This window comes from Aquila chrysaetos, chromosome 6 (assembly GCF_900496995.4).
Source record: "Aquila chrysaetos chrysaetos chromosome 6, bAquChr1.4, whole genome shotgun sequence".
Classification (NCBI taxonomy): domain Eukaryota; kingdom Metazoa; phylum Chordata; class Aves; order Accipitriformes; family Accipitridae; genus Aquila; species Aquila chrysaetos.
The window spans coordinates 31952489-31976669 of record NC_044009.1 but is presented as its reverse complement, the minus strand read 5'-3'; the positions used below and the strand labels follow the sequence as shown (position 1 = coordinate 31976669).

Sequence of the window (24181 nt, the reverse complement as noted above, 5' to 3'; positions counted from 1 at the left end):
GAAGGCTAATGCTATCCTGGACTGCAATAGGAGAGGTGTTGCCAGCAGATCAAGGAGCATGATTCTTCCCCTCTACTCAGCACTGGTGAGGCCACACCTCAAGTACTGTGTCCAGTTCTGGACTCCCCAGTACCAGAGAGATACAAAGAAAGCTACTGGAGAGAGTCCAGCAAACAGTCACTAAGATTGATTAAGGGACTGGAGCACCGCTCACATGAGGAAAGGCTGAAACGGGTGGGACTGTTTAGCATAGAGAATAGAAAGCTCAGGACAGATACTATCAATATATATAAATATATGAAGGGAGAGTGTAAAGAAGACTGAGACAGGCTCTTTTCACTGGTGCCCAGGGCCAGGACCAGAGGCAATGAGCATGAACTGAAACATAGGAGGTTCCATTTGAACATCACGAAACACTTTTTCACTGTGAGGGTGACTGAGCACTGGCACAGATTGCCCAGAGAGGTTGTGGAGTCTCCATCCTTGGAGATACTCAAAAGCCATGTGGACATGGTCCTGGGCAGCCTACTAGAGGTGACCCAAGTTGAGCAGGGCTGGTGGACAGGATGACGTCCAGAGGTCCCTTCCAACCTCAGCCATTCTGTGATTCTGTGAGCTGCCTTATGTGTTTAGCTGTGACTCCAGCATTTAAATCTCACTCTGCATTATTTGAAATGACAAAGAAGGAGCTGCTGACTTGAAATTTTTTGTTATTCAAACACAAACTTTACCAGATCACTGCTATGTGCTTGCTTTGCTGAATAGTCAACAAAGAGCAGATTAATCTTGTCCAGAGTGCATGATTTTGAAGGAGATCATTAGTCTTCACGCATTTAACTAGAAACAGCTACCCAATATGCTTTTTCTCATGAGACATCTGAAAATCAGCAAGGTCCAGATTTTCCCATCCTTTACATCCTTACTATGCTAGTCAAGTTTTGGAAAGTCCACACTTTCAACCTGAAGTGTTTAAAATAACACTGTGTGTTTGTAACTGGAACTGAAGCTCAGAAACTGGAGGTTCATGCTGTCTCAAGTGATTTCTGTGAAGTGTTGCAGCCAAGTGTCAGTCACACTGTGCCGGAAACCCTTGCTAGGACTAGGCAAATTATAAATTAAAGATTGACATGGCTAGTGGGAATCAGGCATTGAAGACTGTGTAAGTGTTCCTAATACACATTCATGCTGTCTGACTGGCAGAGTCCAGAAGAGATTACCAGCACAGTGATAAGTTATCTAGCAAGTGTGAAAACTTGAGCCCTGCTTTACAGCTGTGGCATTTTGTGCTGGTGTTCTGGATGTGCCCATGCGTTCCCATATACGTTAGGTTACAGCAGCACTTCCATGCCACTTTAGATTGAACCTTGTCTGAATAGAGTAGCACTGGCCCAGTGTGCTGAAAGCAGGGTAAAAATCGACGCAAGTAGATCTGGGGAAGAGGGAAAGGGAAGAGGGCTGCACAGTAGCTTCTGTTGTTGATGTTGGCTCCCTTGATACTGAGTATTGGGCTAATGAGGGCAGCAGGTTACAGCCGTGGGTGAGGTTTGCTGCTGGTATGGAAAAGATCAGCGTAGACTCTTGAAGACAGTGAAGGCAGAAGGATTGTGCATTACAGGAATGCAGCAGCCAACAGTGTGCTGTGTGTTCCTGTGTCACAAATGGAGTGGTTACACTGGCGATCTCTCTGCCTCTCCTTTCCCTTAATCAATGAAAGAACACATTTATTTATTTGAATATGCAAATGGTTCAGTGCGGTATATATGATCTTTGATTTTTAAGACCATCTTACTTCCAGACCGAAGCCTTGATGTATGTATTCCTAACAGTTACCCTTACATACACCTATAATTACAGAGCCTGGAGGCAGTTCCATAGTTCTCAGCTGTACTGTGGGCACTGTGTGTGGAAGTCAGGGTTAGCAGGGATAAAGCATGGGGATGTATGAGCTTGTCTCTCCCAAATCCTTTTTCTCTATGAAACAGCAATTCTAAATCTTCACCCCCATTAGCTTGCACGTCAGCAAAGATGAGTCATTGGCATGGCAGCAGGCCAGGAAGCATAGTTTTGCTCTCTTTTGCTGAATATTCAAAATAGCAAAATTTAGTGCCTGATTAATATTATATAAATATGCAAATTTTTCTAGCATAAAAACCGAGAGGTATAAAATTGGTGTGCATGTAATGTAAAAGGAAGACTATAATTTATAAGAAAACTTCCCCCACACAGGAAGGTGAATACCCAAGACAGGCTTCCAGAGATGTCGCTTATGAAGCACTGGCATGCTGTTGTGCTCTGGCTTTGCACAAGTGCCATTTAATTTTGCATAAAGGTGCTAATAAAGAATTCAGAATGTATCAAATGCTGTTTTTTGAAGGTTGTTTAGCAGTGGGGCTAAGACAAAAGAAACTGGCAATTAGGTATATATTTAGCAGTCTTTCTGCAGGCATCTGGAGTTCATTTCAGCAATAATTCAAAAACCCCAGGACACTTTCTGCCTCCTGCTGCTAAGTGGATGTAGGAGTAAAGCTGCTATTTTCACTGACAAGACATTTTGCTTGTGAAATTCTCCCACTTGCGCATAATCACTGTTCTAGCAAACTCTAACATAAAACACAACTCTTCATGAGTCAGGGGGAACATGATGCCTTCTCAGATGATACAGGATTGTAGGGAGAATTAAAGCAATCTCAGCTAAAGAATTTATATAAATTATGTGAGCCCTTGGCTAGTCTAATCAGGCTGGGCAAAGCAGTCACGTCAAGCGTTTCTTTATTTCAATAAGCCTTGCAATTCCTCTTCCACAGGCTTCAAATGCTTGTTTTTGCTGTAGTTACATGGACATAGTCTTCTTTCTGTTGATAAAAGGAATGGTTTGCTTTTTGCTGGTGTTTTGTTTTTCTTTCAATATCTAGGGAGGGAAACTCAGTAGGGTTGTAATATTTATTAATCATTTTTTGAGGTGTGCAGAGGACAAAAAGGCATCTTCCATTCCAAGAGTTGTGGGTGAAGAAGGTAATGCACTGCATTTTCCAGTCTTTCTTTGCTCATTGCTAGCTGCAGAGTTCATGTGAGAACTGTGAAACTCCTCAAGTCTGGGCTGTACAGGAGGCCAAAGACTATTCACTTACTTTGCTTATTCTTCTGGAATGCACACTTTTTTTCACAGGGCAGTTTGAATAAAACTAATGCTGTGAAGAGTTTGGTATCTGAAACTGGTTTCACAGAGTGACCATAAACCAGGGTATTTCCAAGAGCTGCCATGGAAAAAAGGTGGTTGGCATGGAGGGAGATACAAGGTTACTAAACCTGTTCATTCTTTCAAAAGATAGCTTAAGGTAACTGGAGGTAAAGGTGTAACTTTTGGATTTGAAAGAATAAGAAGGCTTCCAGCAAAGTTAGGCTGATGTTTACCAGGTAAAGGCACCCAGCTGGGTAAATTCAGGTTCTTCCAGATTGCTCTGACTAGTATTAGTATGTAGTTGTTTTTCACTACTTCTAATTATTTTTATGATCAGTTATATTGTATGAGAGGTAGAACACAGTGGGTTTCAGGGAAGTGCTGCTGACAAGTACTGCTGTCAAAAGGTGAGGAAGCAGGGAAACAGCATTGGCATTCACACAACCTGTGACATCTCAGCATGCACATATTACATATATGCACTGACAAATGTAAAACAGTAGCTTAACTGTACAAATGTAAATGAAAGCCTGGTTTAAGCTGATTATAAAGAACACAGGTTATGGTCTGCATGTGCTGTCCCCCAAATTCTCATCTAGGCAAATTTGGTATAATCCAGGTGGTCTGTATGCCTTCTTGTCCTTGATCTCTTCAGACACTGTCAGTGCCGGGTCTACTGTACCACGTTAAAAACTGTGAGGACAGACAATCAACTACTTTGTTTAGTTGGTATGGTCTTGTTTAATGTTGGTAGGTATGACTTAACTGGATATTCCATTTGTGAGTCTGTTTGGAAAGGTTCTGTCAAAAAAAAAGATGGCAAAAATGATTCTCACTGTTACAACTCAAAGCTGTTTCAGGTGCTTGTCTCCTCATCAACTGCAATGTACAGTTGCTAAATGGGATTTTTGTGCCAACAAATCCTATATAAGCATAGGTCTGCCAGTCCTCAGAACAACAACTTTGTTCCTTGTTATTTTTTCATTTTTAAAGCTCGTGAGAGTACACACAGTCTGGTTCATGGCTGATTTCTAATTGCCTTTTCATGGCAATGAGTATCTACATGAACCAGACAAGCATGGCATGATCCTTGCTGAGTTAAAATTAAGTTCTGTTCACCATGGTGTGCTTTAATGAACCCTAGTTACTTATTACCAGTCTTTCTCTCATCTCTGCATGACTGGCTGAATAGCTGTTCCCGAGTTTCATCACTGGTTGAACAACAGCGTGGGATATAGCCATGCTGTTAATGCACACACACTGAGTCTCCAAATAGTGATCCAGTATGCCAGTTTGCACTGTTCTCTCTCTTTTATCCTGAAATCAGCTTCTCTCTGAGCAAAATTGCAGCTTGAGTTATGAATAGGGCAGCACAGAGCCTCCCTGAGTAGCAGCTGCTGCAAAAATTTGCTGAGCCTCTTTTTCCTAGCTTTGTTCTTTTTCTAGCTGATATTTACTGGTTTTGTGCAGCTCTTAACATGCAGGGAACTTGAGTTGTTGTCCTTCATACTGGTTTTCTTTCCTGGCACATTTTCTCCTGTTTGGCCCTTGGAGCATGTGTATTGTGGGAAGGCAGCATGTGGACCCCGGCAAAGTCACCCTGCTTCATTCCTCTGAACATATTGGTAAAACAAAAAGCTCAAACCTACCCTTAAAAAGCATCCTAGTATGTCAGAGCAACATGTAGGCACTAGTTAAAGCAAGAATCTTGGTCAGTTAGACTCTGAATGAACACAGTGTTTTGTGATGGTTTTAGTTACTCTCGCTGGATCCTGAAGTCAGTGGAAACCTTTCTAGCCTGGCTAGTATTATATATAGAGCTGGACAAACATCTATGATTCTTCTACAGTAAAATAACTTACTTTTTTATTAAGAAAATAAATCTCTTCTGATACTGTTTTGAGCTCATTTTTCTCAGTATATTGTCTAAACCAGAGCACAATCAAAGTTGTTTGTGGGTAGCAGATACTGAAGGAATAAATTATGATTTTGATACTTGATTCCTGATGTTACTGATACTGTCACTGAGTGGATAATGTAGAACTAACAAAAATTATCTAATGTGCTTATATTTCAGGCTGTTTGTAGTTTCAGCAGGCAATTTATAACCCATCAGTTTATCAAGAGCATTTAATAAAAAGTTTTTGGCAAGCTAACTACAGTATATTTGAAGAGCTCATAGACTTCAATTTATGGATTAAAAAGAAGTTTTAATTAACTAAGTCTCCATAACTTTACTCACAACTCTTGTCTTAGCTCTTTAGCAGAGCATATATAATGTTGTCATCCCATTTGCTTTTGACAAAACGTTATCTGATGTCCTTTCTAATGCCTGGTTATTTTATTTCCTCAAATTGTTTACAGCACTTGTGAACTCAGGCCTCTGAGTGCTACAAGAAGCAAAGCTGAAGTCTTTGGAGTGTAAGGTTAATACTGATTCAGCTATTTACAGGGAAGCTGTAAGAAATGGAAAGGTTAGAGGTGTCATTCACCACTGTGGGTTTGCAGTGTAAATAACAAAAAGTGGCATTTGCTCAGTGTTTCCATTTTTAAGATTTTCATGTGATCACAACAGGAAAAAATTATATGAAAAAGGATTTCATCAGACTTCCAAAGCTGATTTTTACCCTCATTTTTAGTTTCTACAGACTGTACCTTGTGGCTGTAATAATGCTTTCTGTTTTCAAGGATAGGCTGTTTGGTCAGTGTTCTCACTTTCCTCCTTTTATTATGAAATATGTCCTTTCTAAAACCTATGCTTTGATTGAAAACAGGACAGAAACCTGTGCTGTGGCACTTCTTTTGTTCAGAATTATTCCCATGAGTGTAGATGTCTCAGAGGAAGGGTTGGTGGTTTTGGTGTTTTTCTTGTGGCCAGACATGTTAGCCACTTTTAAATCAGCTCAGCAAGGCATGGTGACTGGAGAGTATGGATGACCGAATTGAGACTGAATTGAGGGCTGCTTCTGGCATGGTAGTCAGCTTCCCATATAAGCTGCTTTGTAGTCAGCTGAAGTTGTCCAAGTCTCCTCTGAAGTTGCATCACTTGAAGGAAGGAGGGGAGAAAAAAAGAGGCTGACCATAGGAATTTGCAGTTTGACTGTTTTTTTTTTCTAAAAGAGAGGGATGTGAGGAAACTTAGCCCCAAAGTACATCTTTAAGCGTTGCCCATTCTGTGGAGAGGAGAGCTGTGCTGGTACAGTAGTACTACAGACAGCCCATACGAGTGCTGACAGTCTAGGTGGCTATAGGTAGTTTGAGCATGTGCAAACATTCTGCCTCTTCTCAACCCCTTTTCTCTTAGAGGCTGTATCTGTAGCACCAGGTTTTGCTGTTAGTGGAGTATATTTTGTAGTGCTACAGAGTCAATACAAAAGCGGAATAATGCTACTGTTTGACTGTGAGCTGCTGATGTATGCGGGACATAAAAATCATAGCTGTACAAAAGCATGGGAGTATGACAGTTAACTTACCAGCTTGAAATAGTAAGTGGCTTTTGAACACCATGATCAACAGCCATGATGCAGCTAGGGTCTCATTGGTGCTCAGCTAGGAGGAGGTCGCTGTGGCTAAACACTTTGGGAGAAACTCAGCACCCGTGTAAGTGAGCTCATTCTGTTGATTTCATCAGTGTTGCATGATGGCAGGGTTTGATGCATAATAGCTATGAAAGTAGAGATCATGATTAAGAAAATTGGATTAAACTGAAAACTGTTTAAGGCTGATTTCCCAGACTTTGGTGTGGAGGAAATTCTTATGATGCTTGTGGGGGCAAAGGTACAGTTGATTGGGTTTTTGGTGTTGGTTTTTTTTCCCTCCCCATCCACATCTTTTGGCATTTCTTCCACAACTGGACCATAATGCTTGAGTCATTTGTTTGAAAGGTGAGTCCTTGGCAGACACTGTGCCACCACACTTCCTTAAGCTGCATGACTTTTATGGATTTTATAATTATTCCATTACTCTAGGGACATGTTCTCAGGACTAGACTGATGAATCCAAAGTGTGGTACCCCTACTGTTGATGGTATGTAAGCCACCTGAAAGACATTGGGTACCCAACAGAGAGCTGGCTGCAGCTGTTCTGGGATGTTTTGTGGGCTTTTGAACTAGTTCTGTTTCATTCCTGCATTTACAGAAAGTTTGGGTATTTTTCCCCTGAAATGTCTGCCATGGCATATTGCTAAACACAAGGCAGTGTGCCAGTGTGTGCTCCAAAAGCAAAAGGAAGAAATATTCCTTGAGCAGAGGTACTGCACTTATTTTTAGTCAACAGAAAGAGGCATGGGGAAGGCTCTTTTCTTTTGTTCCCTGATACCCCATTTTGCAAAGATTGGAAACTGGCCTCCTACAGTTTACAACAAATGCCTTTCCTGTTCGGAGAACAACATGAACTCCAGGCAAATGGATCTTGATATGTATTCTCTGTTGTTCATATAAAAATTTTAAGTGTGCCTGGAGATTTTCAGATTTGGAAGTGTCATTCTTAGCATAATGTAGTTTCTCTGTGCCTATGTTTTATGATCACAGGCCTTTACACAAGCATTTTGCCAGAACACATTACTGATACAACATTTTGCTGAGTGTAATTACATTCTGCTAGGAAATTTGAATTCTCTCCATATCCTAATGTCTATTGAAAGACTCTCCTGAGATTTGAGCTTGGATTGTGAAGGTGTCTCTGACCTTGTACTCTTGTTTTTTTCTATCCACAAGAGTGGAAATACTATTATTCATACCAGTGGCTGCAAAATCAGTTAATGGGCAGTAGCTGTTGATGAGAAGGAATTGAGTGAAGAGAAAAGCACAGCTGAACCCAGGAGAATGACAGCTTGATCAGAATGGTCTCTTTTACAGTACATCAAACATGAATAATTTCCTGCCTGTTCCATCATTTTAATTAAATAATTGGAAATCCTATTGATCTACTCAGGGCTTAAAATAACACAGTCTCAGCGGCAGGGCTGCGATTTCTGCAAAGAGGTATTGTTCCTAATTAGTATTAGGACAGGAGCCACCCATCTCTACAGCAGCTGAGCTTGTATTAGCACCATGTCAGGAAATCCTCTGATGTGGGGCTGGTATGGGTGAGCAGAACTCCACATGATGCTGAGCTCACTGATAAAACTGAAGTGTGTGGATTTAATGTTGCTCTGAATACTGACTCAAGAGTTTATATCCCTTCTGTTGCTGCATTTTGTGGAGATCTTTCGTCAACTTACTGTCTAAAATAAGAGGGTAATGAGCATCACCAACCAAAAAATCCGAGGAATCAGTTTGAGATGCTGTTGAAAGATCATCTCTTTCTCCCCCCCATCCTTCCTTCTCTGTTTCATTGATGCTGTGTGGCTGACTGGTTCATCTGGCTCTTCCCAGTTCACAGTGGGTCTCTGCTACTCCCCTCATATTTGCCATTTACTGATTAGTAGCATAAATCCTACTCTGGGGGACTGAAAACCTAAGAGACAGCAGGATCTGAAAAGGGAAACCAGCATGTTCTTCCACTCAGCAAGAACCAAGAAGCATCTGTTCAGAGCAGAGCAGTGATACAGACACAGCAGCTGGCCAGGCTGAAACTCAGCAGAGGAAGAAGTTGGCAGTACAGCCCTTTATGTATTGGATTTGCTATAATTAAATATTTAGCTGTTCTGCAGCTTGAGGGCTCCAGGACGTACAAGTGCTATTGGCCAAAGTTTCTTCAATTTAATGACTATTTTGTATATCATTCCATACCCTTCTCAGGTAAAAAAGTTGGGTAACTCATCTGAAGTCTCTCATGCAGAAACATCTGCGCATCAGGTCACTTGTGTAAAGTTAGCTTAGCATTGTCATTATAAGTAACTAGGACAGCCTGGGATATGAAGTCCTATTAGATTTCAGTCAAGGACTAAATCCCAGACATAAATCTTGACTGCTGATGAAATGTAGCTGATTTATCATCCTGTGGCTGATCAACATGTGCACATACTTGTGCTTTCACACTCCACTGCCTCTTTAATTATCTGTGAATCTCAGTGATATTTTTTTTTTACCTGTCAGTTTTATGACATCTTTCAAGCAAGTAGTCCATAGTGTTTTATAAACAAGCTAATGAACGCACTTTCCCAGCATCTTTATGTGGCAGACAAGATGTACGAATATCTTCTGCCCATCTTTAACAAAAAGTAAACTATGTAAAGAAATTTGAAAATTTTTTGGATCACATAATAAGTTAATAGAACAGCTAAATCCAGAATTTAGGACTCCTGACTGTTTTCTGGTCTTGGTCACTTCTTAGCACGTATAATGGAGAATAAGCTGATATGTTTTGGGGCAGAAGTAAGTGCAATTGTTTGGTTTTTAAAGGAAAATTTCAAAAAAGCAGAAACTTTGAAGCATTGCTGTCAGTAGTATTGTCAGATTACTTGCACTAAATAGGATCTGAATTTCATTAATGCCCACCTAGATGTAATTATCTATTTGCTCTGTAATGCATGCAGTATTGAAGGATGTCCCAGTACAGCTGGTTATGGTGCAGTATAGAATACTGTTGTCTAATATACACTTGGTAAAGGAGATAAAGACATTTATTCTGAATTATTTAGACAAGCGGTATCATGTTTTGCTTTCCTTGGATATACTTTGAGACTTTGGGCTATTGCACTGTGGTAACAACATGCCTTTCATTCAGCATGTTGCATGCACAGTACATTAGTCACTGGTCAGTGCTGCAGAAGTTAAGCCAACTTGCAGTAGCATTCATTTCAGCTGCACAGTTTCTGCTCCCCTTGGATGTGATAATAGTGCCCATCACCCTGCTATGCTTCATTCTGCAGAGTTTATCATGAATTTCGGGCCTGTCTGGAAGAATGCCTGCTCTTTCCACATGGCCTTCTTTCTCACCTCTTTTCATTCCTCTTGGGATCCTTTCAGAAGCCAACACAGCACGTTTTTGGCAATTCTTAGATAAATGTAAATAAGCATTTATGCTTCCACCCATCCCTCTCTTTCTTTATCTCTCTTTGAACCTTCATCTCCCTTTTGTCCTTCCATCCCTGGTGCAAGACAAGTGAACACCTTGCCAGGAATTAATAACTGTTATCCAAGAGCCTAGACTTGTGCCCACTAAGTTGAGGGGAGGGAGTGTAAACTTGTCTGAGTCAGTGTATGGGCCTGTTGCTGATAGCCTCCCAAGTACTGCTTTGCTGGCTAGATAAAGAGTTAGACAGTAGAGGAAGAACTGTGTTATCATTGATGTGATGCAGCTGATTGTTTAGTAGTTGTTGAAAATGTGTTAATTTTATTCCGAGTGTTCAATTAGAGCAATAGTACAGTAAGTACAGAATTACCTCTCCCAGTGGCTCAGATATTGTGGCAGCATTCCTGAAAGTCTACCACAGATTTCTGTAAGAGTAGATTGGATCTTAAGTGGTGACTTTGTTTTCATTTGCCTTCATCAGCCACATTACTTAATTCAAGATGCAAAACTGAGAGCTTCACACGGCCAGGTGCACAACCCTGCTTGGGATGCATTTAACAAGGGTAGAGTACCTTTCATGACATTGTGTTGTTTTATCCAGCTATCAATCAGAATTTTTCAGGGCCTCAGAAAGATTGCTACAGTCCAGAATGTATTTTCAGAAGCAAAAGCTAACATTTTGTTTCAAATTGCAGAGACCTGAGAAATGCTGACCAAAGTTTTCAGAGAAGTAGAGCACTTGCAGCTTAAAGTAATTTCTCCCTGTGAGATCAAGTCCAGCTGTTTCAAGTCAGATAGCCAAGAATCAGTTTCTACCATTCATTATGAAAACCCGGATTTAACCACTGGAGAGCTTTGAAAAATTCCAGCAAGCATGTTTGCAGATTTAAGTGCCTGAATGCCTTTTTGAGTATTTGAACATAAGATTTATTTGCATATACATCCTACAGGCACTTTCTCCTTCATTATAATCCATTCTCATGCTGCTTTTTCCAGTCCCTCTTATTTGTGTAGTTGGGTAAAATGCTTCCATTGAATCCTTTCAGCAGTGGAATTGGTGGAAAGTTGTCTAACCTTTCTTCCCTCCCTCTGTTCCTCAGTCTCTACAAGTAGAATTTCTCTCTGTATTCTGCCCATGGACCATATGATTTTTCCCCCCATTTCAGACTTTTGACATGGAATAATTGATTTATTCTCAGAGAGAAAGTTTATATGCTTTCCTCCATTTTTTTCTATAGTTTTCTGTATTTTTCTTTCAGCTCCTGCTCAGCCCTACCTGCTTAGATATAGCCTTAGCTCCATCTGCACACCTAGCCTGCACATCAGGTCACTAACCCCTCTTAGCATTGCTGAGCAATTAGTGAGATTCTTTATGCAGCTTTAATGGAGAGTTCCAGTCCCGTCCTTAGTTTGCCAGACATGAGCAGGTTAGAAAGAGGTCTGCTTTTTCAATGAAGGCTTGTTTCCCATCTCTAATACACAGTAGATGACTCATTTGCACAGTGAAACTGCTTTTGGAACCAGAAACACTCTTTTTTGCCTTGCTGTCTTCCTGATATTTTGAACTTTTGCAAGAACAGACCATCTACATCTCTAATGCTGCTTTTTTGACTTGACTCCTGTGGAAGTCCCCAGAGGTGAATTTGGCCCAGTGAATGAAAATACAAACAGAAACCTGTAGAAACTGCATTTATAATTCTGGAGCATATAAAATTTTAGACATAAAAGAGACAGTTGGATGTAAACAATGGTAGCTTTACATACAGGAGTTGTTGATTTCAAGTTTGAATTTGATATAGTGGTTAGAACTGAAATAAGTACTGGTGAAGTAAAACAGTGCTGACTACAGCTGTGTTTTGATATGCGTGAGAGCATCTCCTTGAATTATAAAGTGGGGTATTGCTGTGCCATGTTGAGCTACCATTGGCAGAACAAATTACACTAAGCGGAGACTGAAGAGTTTTAGCTGACAGAAGCAATATTATGATGGTGTTTTTGCAAAGTGGAAAACAGTTCCTTTTTCTGATGTTCACTCAATAAACAGAAGAGTGTAAAAACACAGCTGTATAGTAAGGTTATAAAACATCCATTTCTCAATAAATTGTGAAGCAAACGTGCAGTTTAGTGTAAGAGGGCAAAAATAAAAAGGTAGAAAATTTATTATGAAATGCCCTACAGTATTAAGGCCAGTGTATTAGAAATCACTGGTTGATTTTTGACCAATGCTGTTTATATGCATAAATCATTACCACTAAATGTTGTATTCTGGGTTTGCTGTCTGTGCATACTTCTTATTAATACTACTTGAGCTGATTTTTATGTTGTTGGAAAGGATTGTGGCAAATGTGATCACTTCTTAAAAAGCTGAGCCCAGTATCTCTAACTTTTCAAATGAGAGCTGTGCTGTTCAGAAGCCCTTACAGGACCTCAGTTACATCTCCTGCCTTCAGACAAAGCTGGTGCAGCCCAAGAGCTGGGCAGTCGTTTGCTTGATTAAACGTGCCATCTAGTGGCTAGCAGGTGATAGTTAATTTAAAAAAAGAAAGAACATAAAGCCAATGGACTTTTTCATGAATTTTTACACCACCAGGGAAAATGGATGCAGGTTGACAAATCCTTATATTGCCTTCTTTTTCTCCCCCTAATTAACAGGCATTCATAGGTCATTATTTGTTTCCAGAAATGCCGATGTTTCTACTGTCGTCCACTCTCTGCTCTCAGGCTGTTTGCTGAGGTCCACATTGAATTGTCTGCTATGGCAGAGTACTTGGGCAGAATAATTAGTGCTGTATTCACAAAGTTTCAGAAGTCATATTGTAACATCTCTGTTACTGCCTGCATCTGAAATGTTGATTCTCAAAAAATTGGTTCAAATGTCTAGAACTTCCCAAATTTCATAGAATCATAGAATGGTTTGGATTGGAAGGGACCTTTAAAGGTCATCTAGTCCAACTGCCCCTGCAATGAGCACGGACATCTTCAACTAGATCAGGTTGCTCAGAGCCCCGTCCAGCCTGACCTTGAATGTTTCCAGGGATGGGGCACCTACCACCTCTCTGGGCAACCTATTCCAGTGTTTCACCACCCTCATCATAAAAAATTTCTTCCTTATATCTTATATCTTTTATTCCTTATTTATGTAGTCTGCATCTACCCTCTTCTAGTTTAAAACCATTACCCCTTGTCCTATCACAACAGGCCCTATTAAAAAGTTTGTCCCCATCTTTCTTATAAGCCCCCTATGAGTATTGAAAAGCTGCAATAAGGTCTCCCAGCCCTTGCCGCGCCCAAGTATCCCTGTTGTCCACCTGTCCTTTATGTAACTGCTAAACCTTGCACTTGCTTGTACATAAGTGGTGTGCAAATTGGATTTTGTTAAAAAAGTGGCCGCCAGAGCTACGCAGTACCTCAGCGGTTAGTGCAGGCACCCAGGATGTTCAAGACCCAGGGTTAAGCCCCTTAACTGGTTGATTATTTTGACTTTGGATTCCTGTTGGTGCTGAGGTTTCCACTGAATAAGTGTTTACGTTGGGGCACTCAGCCAAAGCCCCCCCCCCCCCCCCTTCTTAGAAAACCCCATAAGAGGCTGAATCCTGCCACAGATGTGCCATTGTTTCACATGCCACTGAAATCTCACTTTAATTGAACAGTCTCAGACTGTTTTCAGTTCCACATAGCACATCACTCACCTTGCTGATACCAAGAGGGCAAAGACATCCATAGCTGTGTCCAATGAAACAAACCCATCGGCTTTGAGATTGGGTTTGGGAAAGAGGGCTTCACATGGGAGTACCTAGGGAGCGTTACCTGGCTCATGATACAGATTTGTCTCATGTAACATGGGAGAGGTTGCAGCTCGCTGTCATGTCCTGGGAACACGGTTTGAAGAACATGTGGGTTGCACTATAGTATAAAAGCCTCATACATGCTCTTATCCTGTGCTGATGTGGGGGCACCAAACCCCTACTGGAGGCAGTTGAGATGGAAAAGCTTTATTTAAAAAAATGGAATAAAATGATCTTTGTTATTAATTAGGGAAGGAATTATTTGAGACAACCATCACCTGCCAGCTTTATAAAAGAAGAGAAGAAATGCACACTTAGGATCTTTTTTTTCTATATGTGATGTTTGCAAAATGAAGTTAAACACTGAAAGCAACATTTTGATGTTGTTTCTCTCTAGAGACACCTGTGTAATTCAGTCCAAGACACTATTACTCTGAGAACCAACTATCCATGTGGATCCCATCTAATCAAGTACTTGTCATCTTGATTTAAAAAGGGCTTCTTTCGGATTGTTGGCTTAAGGAAAGTGTTATTATTTTTCTGTCCCTTTCTCTTCTAGGATATTAAACACAACATTGTTTGAACTGTATGAAGCTCTGGGCAATTTTCCTGCCTTGTGGATCTTCAATGTGCTGCTTGTGATTCTTCAAATTCTGCACTGTTTTTGGTCTTACCTAATCATAAAGGCAGCCTACAAAGCAATTTCAAAGGGCAAGGTAAGACAGCACAGTTCTGTTTCATGTTTAGTACTTTAACATTTTCAGTATCAATACAGGGTCACTGACTTTTTGCTTACTTTTTCTTTCTAACCCATAACACGTTACTGAAGACACATGTTGTTTTATGTAAACTTTTCTCTCCTTTCATGGAAACTTTTTTCCACTCCTTCTAACAAATGTCAGATAAGTTAATATACTCTTTATAATGATTGTATTTATATGTGCTTCCACACTTCTTTTTTATAATCTGCTACACTGAACCAAACTACATTAGGCAAATTGGATTAAAAAAAAAACAACCCAAGCAAAATGCTTTCTTGGGGCTGCCAGTTCTGGTTTTTTTCTTTATAGTAGTTGTTAGCAAAGTGTTCATTTCACAGCTGGTAGTGATAGTAGTAATAATACAAATTGAAAATCTGCTACTTTTGCTAGTGGCAAAGTTACAAATCACAGCCTCTTCTGGGTTTTGATTTTAATGACATTCAGCAAAGGGCTACGTACTTTCTTTCTAGGATTCCCACGGCAGGACCACTTGGGATAAAATTTAGTGTCTTGCTGCCATTGTTACCTTTGACAGGAAGATATAATTCACAGAAATGCTAGCCCCATTATACCTGCTGTGCAGATACAACACTCACATTGAGATGGTAGAACTAATGTTTAGAGATCATGTAAGGTACAGGGCATTTTGCCCTTAAAAAGTAGAGCGCATGAGTGGATGTTTTAGACATGTGACCGCCCCCAAAGTGAATGGGATTGTTCTGCAGAAAACTGCTTTCTATGAATGTACTGGAGGGCTTAGCCTTGCACTGGACGGAGCCCAGAATCTACCACTCGCTCTATATGAAAGACAGTGCATTCATGAACTGTATTTTGCCTGGAAGCCACACTTCAGTCTCCTCTGCTTTTAGTGATTATTAGCCTCAGCTGTCCTGTCTGAATCACACCAGTGACTTCAAAGAGCGCTTCATACTGTCTCTTACTCTGCTTGTTTATCCTTTCCCTTGTGCTGTGCTGGAAGGCTGGGAAGTGGAACCCGTTGCATGTAAGTTTCTTTAAATTTACTATGCAAAAGATTTATTCTGCATAATACTGGTGTGTGGGTGTTTTCTTAATTTCTGGTTTCTGCTTGGTATTTTTATCCATTGTTTGTGTTTATATATTTAAATTAAGTCTACCTTTAAAGGCCATTTTTATTTCTTGGCTATGCTTTGCCTAATACCATTCAAACCCACTTCTGCCTGTAGTATCTGGGTGCTATTATGTTATAAACTTTATTACACATATGTAACAGCAGGATAAGCAGGTGCTCTGTCACCATTCAGGAAGCATACTTGAGAGCCTAAGTCCTCTGCCTTGTAGTTCACACAATTGCACAGGAGAAAATTTAGATTGTACGAGAGCAGAGTTAGACATTCTCAGTAAGACAGTGACCAGGTTAAAGATGCACATGTATGACATATACACGGAGGATTCTTCTTCCTTGGGATCTTAACTTACTTCCTCACTCGCAACCCCATTCCTTCCGTTTCTGCAGTAAAATAAGCAGTGTTTTCACAACACATTACAGATATCTTACAGTTGATCTTCATCTTTAATTATTGTTTTATTTTTGTACTACTAGAATCCACCTTTGGAACAGCTCAGCTCATAAAGCAATTCATTATCATTAAATTTGTAACTAATCCTGATCATCTATTTATTACTCATTGTTCTGCTTAGGAGTTTTATAAACCTAGATATATATTTTCTAGACTACTTCTGTAGAAATTACTCCAGTGGGTTCTTTTGGGGATAAACAAAGAGAACTAAGTACTGCAAGATGTGTTGCATTCATATCAGATTTTAAGTGCAAAGACCCTGGTATGTTGCTGCATTTTAAAAATAAAGAGAGCAGAGTTTAACAGAAGTGGCTGCAGCATAGAATTTTCTTTTGATTGTTTGGCTTCAGGGCAGGACCCTGGCAGAAGAATTGGCAGTGAATATAATATATTAAGAGAATTTAAGATGACATGGAATTTTTTGATCATCCTGTCTGCCCTCACGTCAATCACAGGCACTCAGTACTCTGTGTTGGGCCCATTCTCTTCTGTCTGATAAAAGTATAATTCTAAGTGTATTTCTGTATCCCCAACAGCTTTAATATAAAAGTCCCTTTATATAAAAGAGACTGAAGTAATCTGTTAATTGAAGCTGTGTAAGTATGGAATCAAATTTCTGACCTCATCTGTAGTCCAGTTTCATGGGTGTCAGAATTGCAGGCTTGCTAGACATTGACATTGAAAACTTTACTTATTAGGAGGTATATGGGAACTGTGTGTTTCTTTTTTCTCTGTTCCCAAGCAAGTAGTGTCAGTCAGGTGTTATGATATTGCAAGGATGGTAGCAACATTGGGAGCCCCAAAGGCAAATGGCTGTTTCTGAGGCGAGAGCTGGAGAGCAGAATGGTCATGAGGGCTTTCTGGAGTAGAGGAGGATTAGTGTAAGCAAAAAATTACATGCAGTGGCCCTGTTCTTAAATTGTTTTGATCTGGGGGGGGGAAAAGACTCGCCATGTGTTTTGCCCCCTTTATGTCAATTCACTGTAGTAAAGTCAATTGTAATTGCCCGATGTGGCAACCAGCACAGCATGGATAGATTCCGAACGAATTAGGAAGCTCAGCTATACAAACAGGTAGAAGCAAGCATGGAAAGCTGCATCTTTAAAGCTGCATGCAGCTTAGACTTCAGACCTCTTTCCATTGATGCTTTTTTTTACTTCATCTAAGGCACTTTTACCAGTTCTGGAGACGTTCAAGGTCAGACTGGGTAGAGCTCTGGGTGACCTTACCTGGCTCTACAGCTGACCCTACGTTCAGCAGAAGGTTGGACGTAGACTTCCTGAGGTCCCTTCTGACCCGAGTTATCCTATGATCCTACACATTGGCAGGTGCCATTGTCACCTCCCTGGGAAAAACATCCCATTAAAAACAAGGCAGGCAGGGCCTTTTCTTTGCAGGGTTTTCTTTTCTGTTGTCCTTGTTTGGTCTCCTTTACCTGCCTGTTGTTGGCTTCCTCATGTTTTCACTTGTTTTGGGTGCACCTGACTGAATGGGGTGAAGCAAAGTCACCTCAGGGATTCTGAAGGGACTCAGTTCTCAAACTTAGTGAAAGAGCTCTACAAAGGAGGAGAGCGGACTCCTCAACGTAAGGAACAGCATTCACCCAGGAAATGGGTATAAACTGGCAGGAAAGAAGTCAGCTGGAAATTAGCAGGAAATCCCTAGCAATTAAGGTCAGTTTCTGAAACAGCTTTCCAGTGACACAATGGGGCAGACAGTTGAACTGCTCGAGTACGTTTGTGGTTCCTGTGATAGGGACTGAAGTGGACTATGTCTACGGTTTCCAAGCCCTGTTCTCACCGCTTGCCTGAAGTCAGAGGCTGGAGTTACCTGGTGCAGTGAGTTATGTTTTGGCCAGTACTCCTGTCTCCTACTGCCAGCCTGTAGCACTGTTCCCTGGAGCCGTGTGGCCTCTAGAGAATGAGTTGGGAGGTAAGGGGGAGGAAGTTGGGTTGAATATTTTGTATTATCAGGTCAAAGGGAAACACCCCAAAGGAAGCACAGGAAATAAAGTTGTAGTAGGAGGGCAGAGGGGACTGAGGCTAGGCTGAACTTGGAAGCTTGAATTATTAGTTCCTTTAGTCTGTGCACAACCCTTTGCCTTGAGCACTGTGCCTGCACTTGGACATACTACCTTCAACGCACCAGTGCAAAGTTCTCAACCTGCCTTTGCACGTGGCATATGTGTGTACAGGCATCTGTGTTTGAAGTGAGTCCAGGCAGGCAAAGGCAGAGAAGTGTGCCAGAGCTGAGACCACCTTCAAAGCTCAAATTGAAAAATGTTTGAATTCTCTGATTCTCTTGAACCAAAAAGCTCAGTTGTTTTCTTACAATCACCTACTGCTTGCTGCTTTTTCAAATTCTACAGGTAGCAAAGGATGACCGAAGTGACATTGAGTCAAGCTCAGATGAGGAAGAAACAGTACCTCGTTCAAAGACCCTGCACAGCACTATCGCCACTAATGGGACTAGCGGTGCCAATGGGACAAATGGGTATCTTACTGGTGGCACTTGCTCAGAGGAGCATTAATCCTTGAGTTCAATCATGAGACACGAACAGAATGAACTGTTTGCTACTGGAAGTAAATTATAAGTTGTGAATGCGGTTTCTTCATATATCTCAGCATCAGAAAAAATTAGGAGTATCAAAGCATTCTGATAGCGCACTGCCATATTTCCTGTTCGTGAATGAAGACAACACACCATTCTGTATACGTAGGCATGCTGTATGTGTATGTAACTGACACAATGGGAGCAGTATTTTCACTTGTACTGTCTTTGAAATATTATTTATTTTGTGTTCTTTTGGGAACTTCTGGACAAAAGGGAATATCCATTCTCAACCTTTATTTCTTCGGATTCTCAGTGGTAGAGAGCATCATGCTCAGATCTCTTCTGTCCATCCCTGTTGCTTTTGCTGAGTCTGCTATAAGTAATAGTTGCTTGATTTGTTACTTACAGTAAGATAGAACATAGCTTTATAGATTCTAGATCTGCTTCAGATATTTTTGCTATCTTTGTGTTTTAAAGTGCTGGTTTTGAAATTGCCTATCAAATCACAGTGGCCGTTCCTCCAACATAAAGTTTTAAAACACTGGATTGATATTTTAAATAGTAGGTAATGTGGTGGATTAGCAATTTGGGGAAAAAAACTGTGGTAATTGTGGGATATTATTTTAGCATAATTTAAAATTCAATTTGGTGGTTAATTGCATTAGAAGTAGACTTGATTTGTTGTGCAAATACCCAAAAGCATTGATGTCAATGATTAGGATAAACTCATTCTCACTTTTTTCTTTTTTGCCTTGCAATTTTTGACCTCTACAGATTTTAGCTTTTTGCAGAGATTCCATGTTGAAAGGTGTTTGTTCAAGTGCACCATTGTGAATCCAGACATCACTCCTGAAACTGTTCTTGCACGTTCAGATGGATCAGAGCAGGGGTGTAATGGAAAAAATAGCAGATGAAAAGTTCATTGCTTCCTCGGACACAGTTCAGTCTAGGTATCGTTCTTATTGCCACTTTCTTGGTAGGGTGAAGAGAGAGAAGGCAGAATGTCATACATTACTAGGATTAGTTTATTTTAAATGCATGAAAACTTAAGCAAAATTCAGTTAATGTAATTCACAGCAAACTTTGAATGCTCAGCAGTATTTCATCACCTCTACAAATAAAATTAAGGGTGTCTGTAAAATAATTTTGCACTCCTTTTTCATCCAAGATTTAGAAACTGTCCCAAAGAAGACAAAGTAACACCCAAAATAAACATCTTTTTAAACATTATATACACACTTCTTCCAGTCTCTAGATCAAAGTTTGATGTAGGATGCTAGGGATCAAACAACTCTTGCAGGACACTGGGGTTTTTTGACAGCAGTGCCAAAAGTAGGCAAGGTTCTTGGGTAACAGACTCTATGCAACCTACTGTTCAACAGTATTGTTTATGTGCACACAGAACCAATGTGCTTATAGACCAAAGACTTATATATATATTTAAAAAAAAAAAGGAAGGAACAAACCAGGAAAAAAATGTAACAGTGTGTCTTCTATATACAAAGAGATTGGAGTGCCGTGTTCAGCTGGAACTCTAAGCCAGGAGATCTTTCTGATTCCTTCCACCTATGCAAATAGCAAAATATAGATGGTTTCTGATGCCATAAAACATGTTTAAAGGCTCTATTTTATACAGAATCCATGGAAGAAAGTTGTGTTGCCACTTCTTTCTTTTGAAAAACTGAGATTTGTCCTATTCTACTGGTCACTCTTGAAAATTTCTGAAACCTTTATTATCCATAGGGACCCTTGTGTGTTAGCAAAAAATGTGCTAAAAGTAAAGGCAGAATGGCATGAATGAAAATAATACCTCCACTTAGTAGACAATAAAGGTAAGGAAACTGAAAAACTGTAAATCATAGAAGAGCTGTCAGTTTTACTACCCACAGAGCATCTTTCGAAAAAGCCAGGTAACCTTGTAATTCAGCAGCTGCATAGCTTCTATGTCCACAAGTATATCTGAGGGGGCAAGGAAATCTTATTTAAATCTCCTTCTCCCCCAAAAGTTTCTCTGCCTCTAATTTTTCTCATCTGTCTCCTGTGCCTCTGATTTCATACAGTTATCTGCAGGGCAGGTTATACATGTGAAAATACAGTGGTTGCAATAAAAAGTATCCTATCCACAGTATTTGAACTGGTGGTTGTTTAATAATTACTGTCAAAATGATACCAAGATTTTAAAACAAAACCATCCTGAGAGATTTTCAATGAACATTATAATTTCTGAAATATGACCTGCTAGGATGGTAATTGAGAATAGCAGTTTAAACACACCTCTTTCATGGTGTTGATTACTACCTCCACTGGACCATTTCCCATCTGCAAAGATGGTTACAAAAATGGCATTCTGGCAAAATATTTTGTCTTACATGGGGACAGAATGTTGCTCTGAACTATCAACGTAGGCAACATACAATAGTACTGTAATGTTGTTGATACCAGGACAGAGAGCGGTTCCCAATAACAATCCCTGTGGAAGAGGCAGGAGACCTTTGGTCCCTGTTGGTCCTCCCCAGTTGTGCTCTATAGTGTTGATTCAGATGTACAGTCAAGGCTACAACCCTTGAAATTATTTACCATCACTGGCTACATATGCTCTTAGTGTATCCCCAATCTTAAATAATGCAACTTGGATTGAAACTCCTCCTTTAAGGTTTAAATGCAGTTTGCATCTTTGATGCGCTAAAGCATGTACACAGTTACCATGGTTCAGCTGACTCCCAGTGACTTACTTATCTCCTATAAACCTGGGTTTTGGAGTCCTTTCTTAGCAGCCTAGAATAAACTTAATACAGATATGTCTGGAAAATAGGTGAGGTGAGAGATTCAGATGACACATTTGGGGAAGTGGGGTAAGAGTAAGGAAGCACTGAGAACTTCACTAAATTTTGCTAAACAATCACTAAACTTGCAAGCTACAGTTGTTTTATGAAAATTAAAAATTCACACAATTCTTTCTGTCTTTCTTGGGAAGGACCAAGCGTTTTAGTGACCATACACGGCAGTGTGTTTTAATTCATTGCGTTAACCAATGGATGTCAAAACTTTGGCTCCATCTTCCACCCTGCTGAGAGAATGTCTTGCAACTATTTCCTTTTTCATTTGAATTTGTTTGCTTCTCTGCTGAAGAGCTTTGCAAGGTGCTTTTGGAGGCCATCAAGAATTTAGAGGATAATCACATATATTCCAGGAAATTGATTGAAATGATTCGCATGGCTCATGGTAAATGCGAGATCTTAAAATGTTCTGTATATTCGTACCTTTTGTAGAATTGTCACTTTAGTCATTTTAGAAATGATGGTTTGTACTCTATAACCTATTTGTCTTCAAGTTCTATGCTACCTTTTTATAGTATGGTACATGACACAGTGGTTGAGATGTTGAAGTAGAAAAATGAGGAAATTATATGTAGAGTTTATTAGTAAATAGTAAGAATTTGTCTTCTCTCCCTAGCCAGCCCAGAATATAGTAAAATAAGATTCAGGTCTCCCTTTGTTTACTTTTTCCCATATTGGCATATTTTGTACCAAAAGAAAAATATATGGTGGGGTTTTTTTTTCATAAGGAACTAAAACCAAACACTGCAGAAAATGGTAGAAATATCTGATCGAACAACAAGGGTGGACGTTGGAGTCTTTTGGATCTTGATCAATGTTAAATAGTGCTAGTTCTAAAATACCAAAGTGTCCCATGCTGTTTCCTTGTTGCCATTTTGTAGTTTTTTCTATGTGTTATTTATTTAATGATTCCAGCAGAATTGGAACAGGTGTGACAGCTTCATATGCTCCTGTCTCAGCCTGTGACTGTTCTGTGTGATTGACAATACCAAATCCTTTTTCTGAGACCCAAGTATATGGACTAAAGCTTTGCTTACAGTGAAGTGATTCCTGTCTTAAATCTGTATCTGTTTCAGGTGACAATCACTTGCTGGTTCTGAACAGGACACGACGGCAAAAGCCGTTACCCTGCAGCAAACGTCAATGATGATCAACACTGGTTGATATAGACACCGCATTTGTTTTACGCAGAGCATTCTAGTAGGAAGCCTAATGCCTGTTTCATTCATCTACTCATTACTGCAGCCTTCCATATTCTCAGAGAAATATGGGCTGCCATTGGTTTTCTACAGTTGATGCTTTGGTATTTTTTTAATCTCTTTGCTACAACTCATTTTTGTACGTCTCTCTACTGTCTACTTCTTGTGACATTTGTGTGAGAGGAGCTATCGAATACTTTTTACCCTTCCTGTAATGTAGACCCTATTAGGCCTAACTTCAGTGTTCTGCAAACTACAGTTGCCTTTAAACCGTAAAGCAAAACCAGTTTGTATTACTTGTTTTGACTGGTTTTGATTTGGAAGAGGGACCTAATGGGAACTTCCGTAAGACAACCTTACTCTTTTTTTCTTTTCTTTTTAAAAAGCACTCGTGGAAGTTTGGAGTGGTGTACCTGTATAGCCTTTAAATTGTAAAGATTTCTGATTGTAGTTGCAATGAAAACACAGTGTTTGAGTGTGTCTGTACAGAATTCTCAGGCTTTGAAATTGCTTTCAGTTAAAAAACTGGAGGAAATACTATGAAATGGTGTTTTGGAGCCATGACAATTGATCACACATGTCAGACAAAAGACAAAAATGATTGTTGTAAATGACCTGAAATGACCTGTGCAACAAACACATTTTCTGGCTTCTGTTGAGCTTCAGCTTCTTGCAGTCCCGGGGTTTAACTTTTATACACAAGCTCTCATACCCTACTGTATATGTTGGCTGCCTGTCGCAAGTCAGGGTGAGGCAGATGACACTATTTCACCTGTGTTTTCATGACAATCCTGTGCTTGAGCAACTCTTTCAGAAATGCAGTGATGTGTAGGAACTCCACTGTCCCAGACACAGTGATGTGCTAGCTAGAAGTCCTTTCTTGTATAGCTGTTGTGTAGAACTTTGGGAGTTATTTTGTGTTTAGCTCGGTTGGTTTGGGGTTTTTTTAATATGGAAAATAATTATTCCTCATAAAATCTCTGGAACCAATCAGTATTGTGGGCTATTTTAATTTGGAGACACTTTAATAATAAACATAAGTATTAGGAATGTAGTGTCAGTTTTCTTCTCTTTTCGATGAAATGCGAACAATGTTTTTCTTTGGTTTAGCTCAAAGATTGTTATCCACACTGCAAACTGCAGCACTTTTAGAGCAGATCCAAGTATGTCTTTGCTGATTTCGTCACTGTGGTATTTTATGTTATTTCTTGTATGAAACTGTAACAGTAAGTGTTAGAAGGACAAGTTCTCTCTATACAAATTAAAATATTTTTATTTTTAAAAAAAAGACATTTTGCTAGGATTTCAAAAGTAAAATTTTGCCTGTTAATCATTTCTGAATGTCTAGCTGG

At 39.9% G+C, this 24181-nt stretch overlaps 1 protein-coding gene across 2 annotated transcripts in view; it reads left to right on the top strand.

Annotated features, from left to right (window-relative positions):
* Positions 1-23879, top strand: part of CERS6 (ceramide synthase 6) — a 133018-nt gene extending 109139 nt beyond the window's left edge. Inside the window, exons 9-11 of one of the 2 annotated variants that reach the window (XM_030018762.1) lie at positions 14480-14636; positions 15661-15684; positions 18609-23879. In XM_030018762.1, coding sequence (XP_029874622.1) covers positions 14480-14636; positions 15661-15684; positions 18609-18770 — 343 coding nt within the window. In that variant the 3' untranslated portion in view covers positions 18771-23879. The remainder of the gene's footprint in view (positions 1-14479; positions 14637-15660; positions 15685-18608) is intronic. The other variant, XM_030018763.1, reaches the window with a different exon arrangement.
* The last annotated feature ends 302 nt before the right edge of the window (positions 23880-24181 follow it).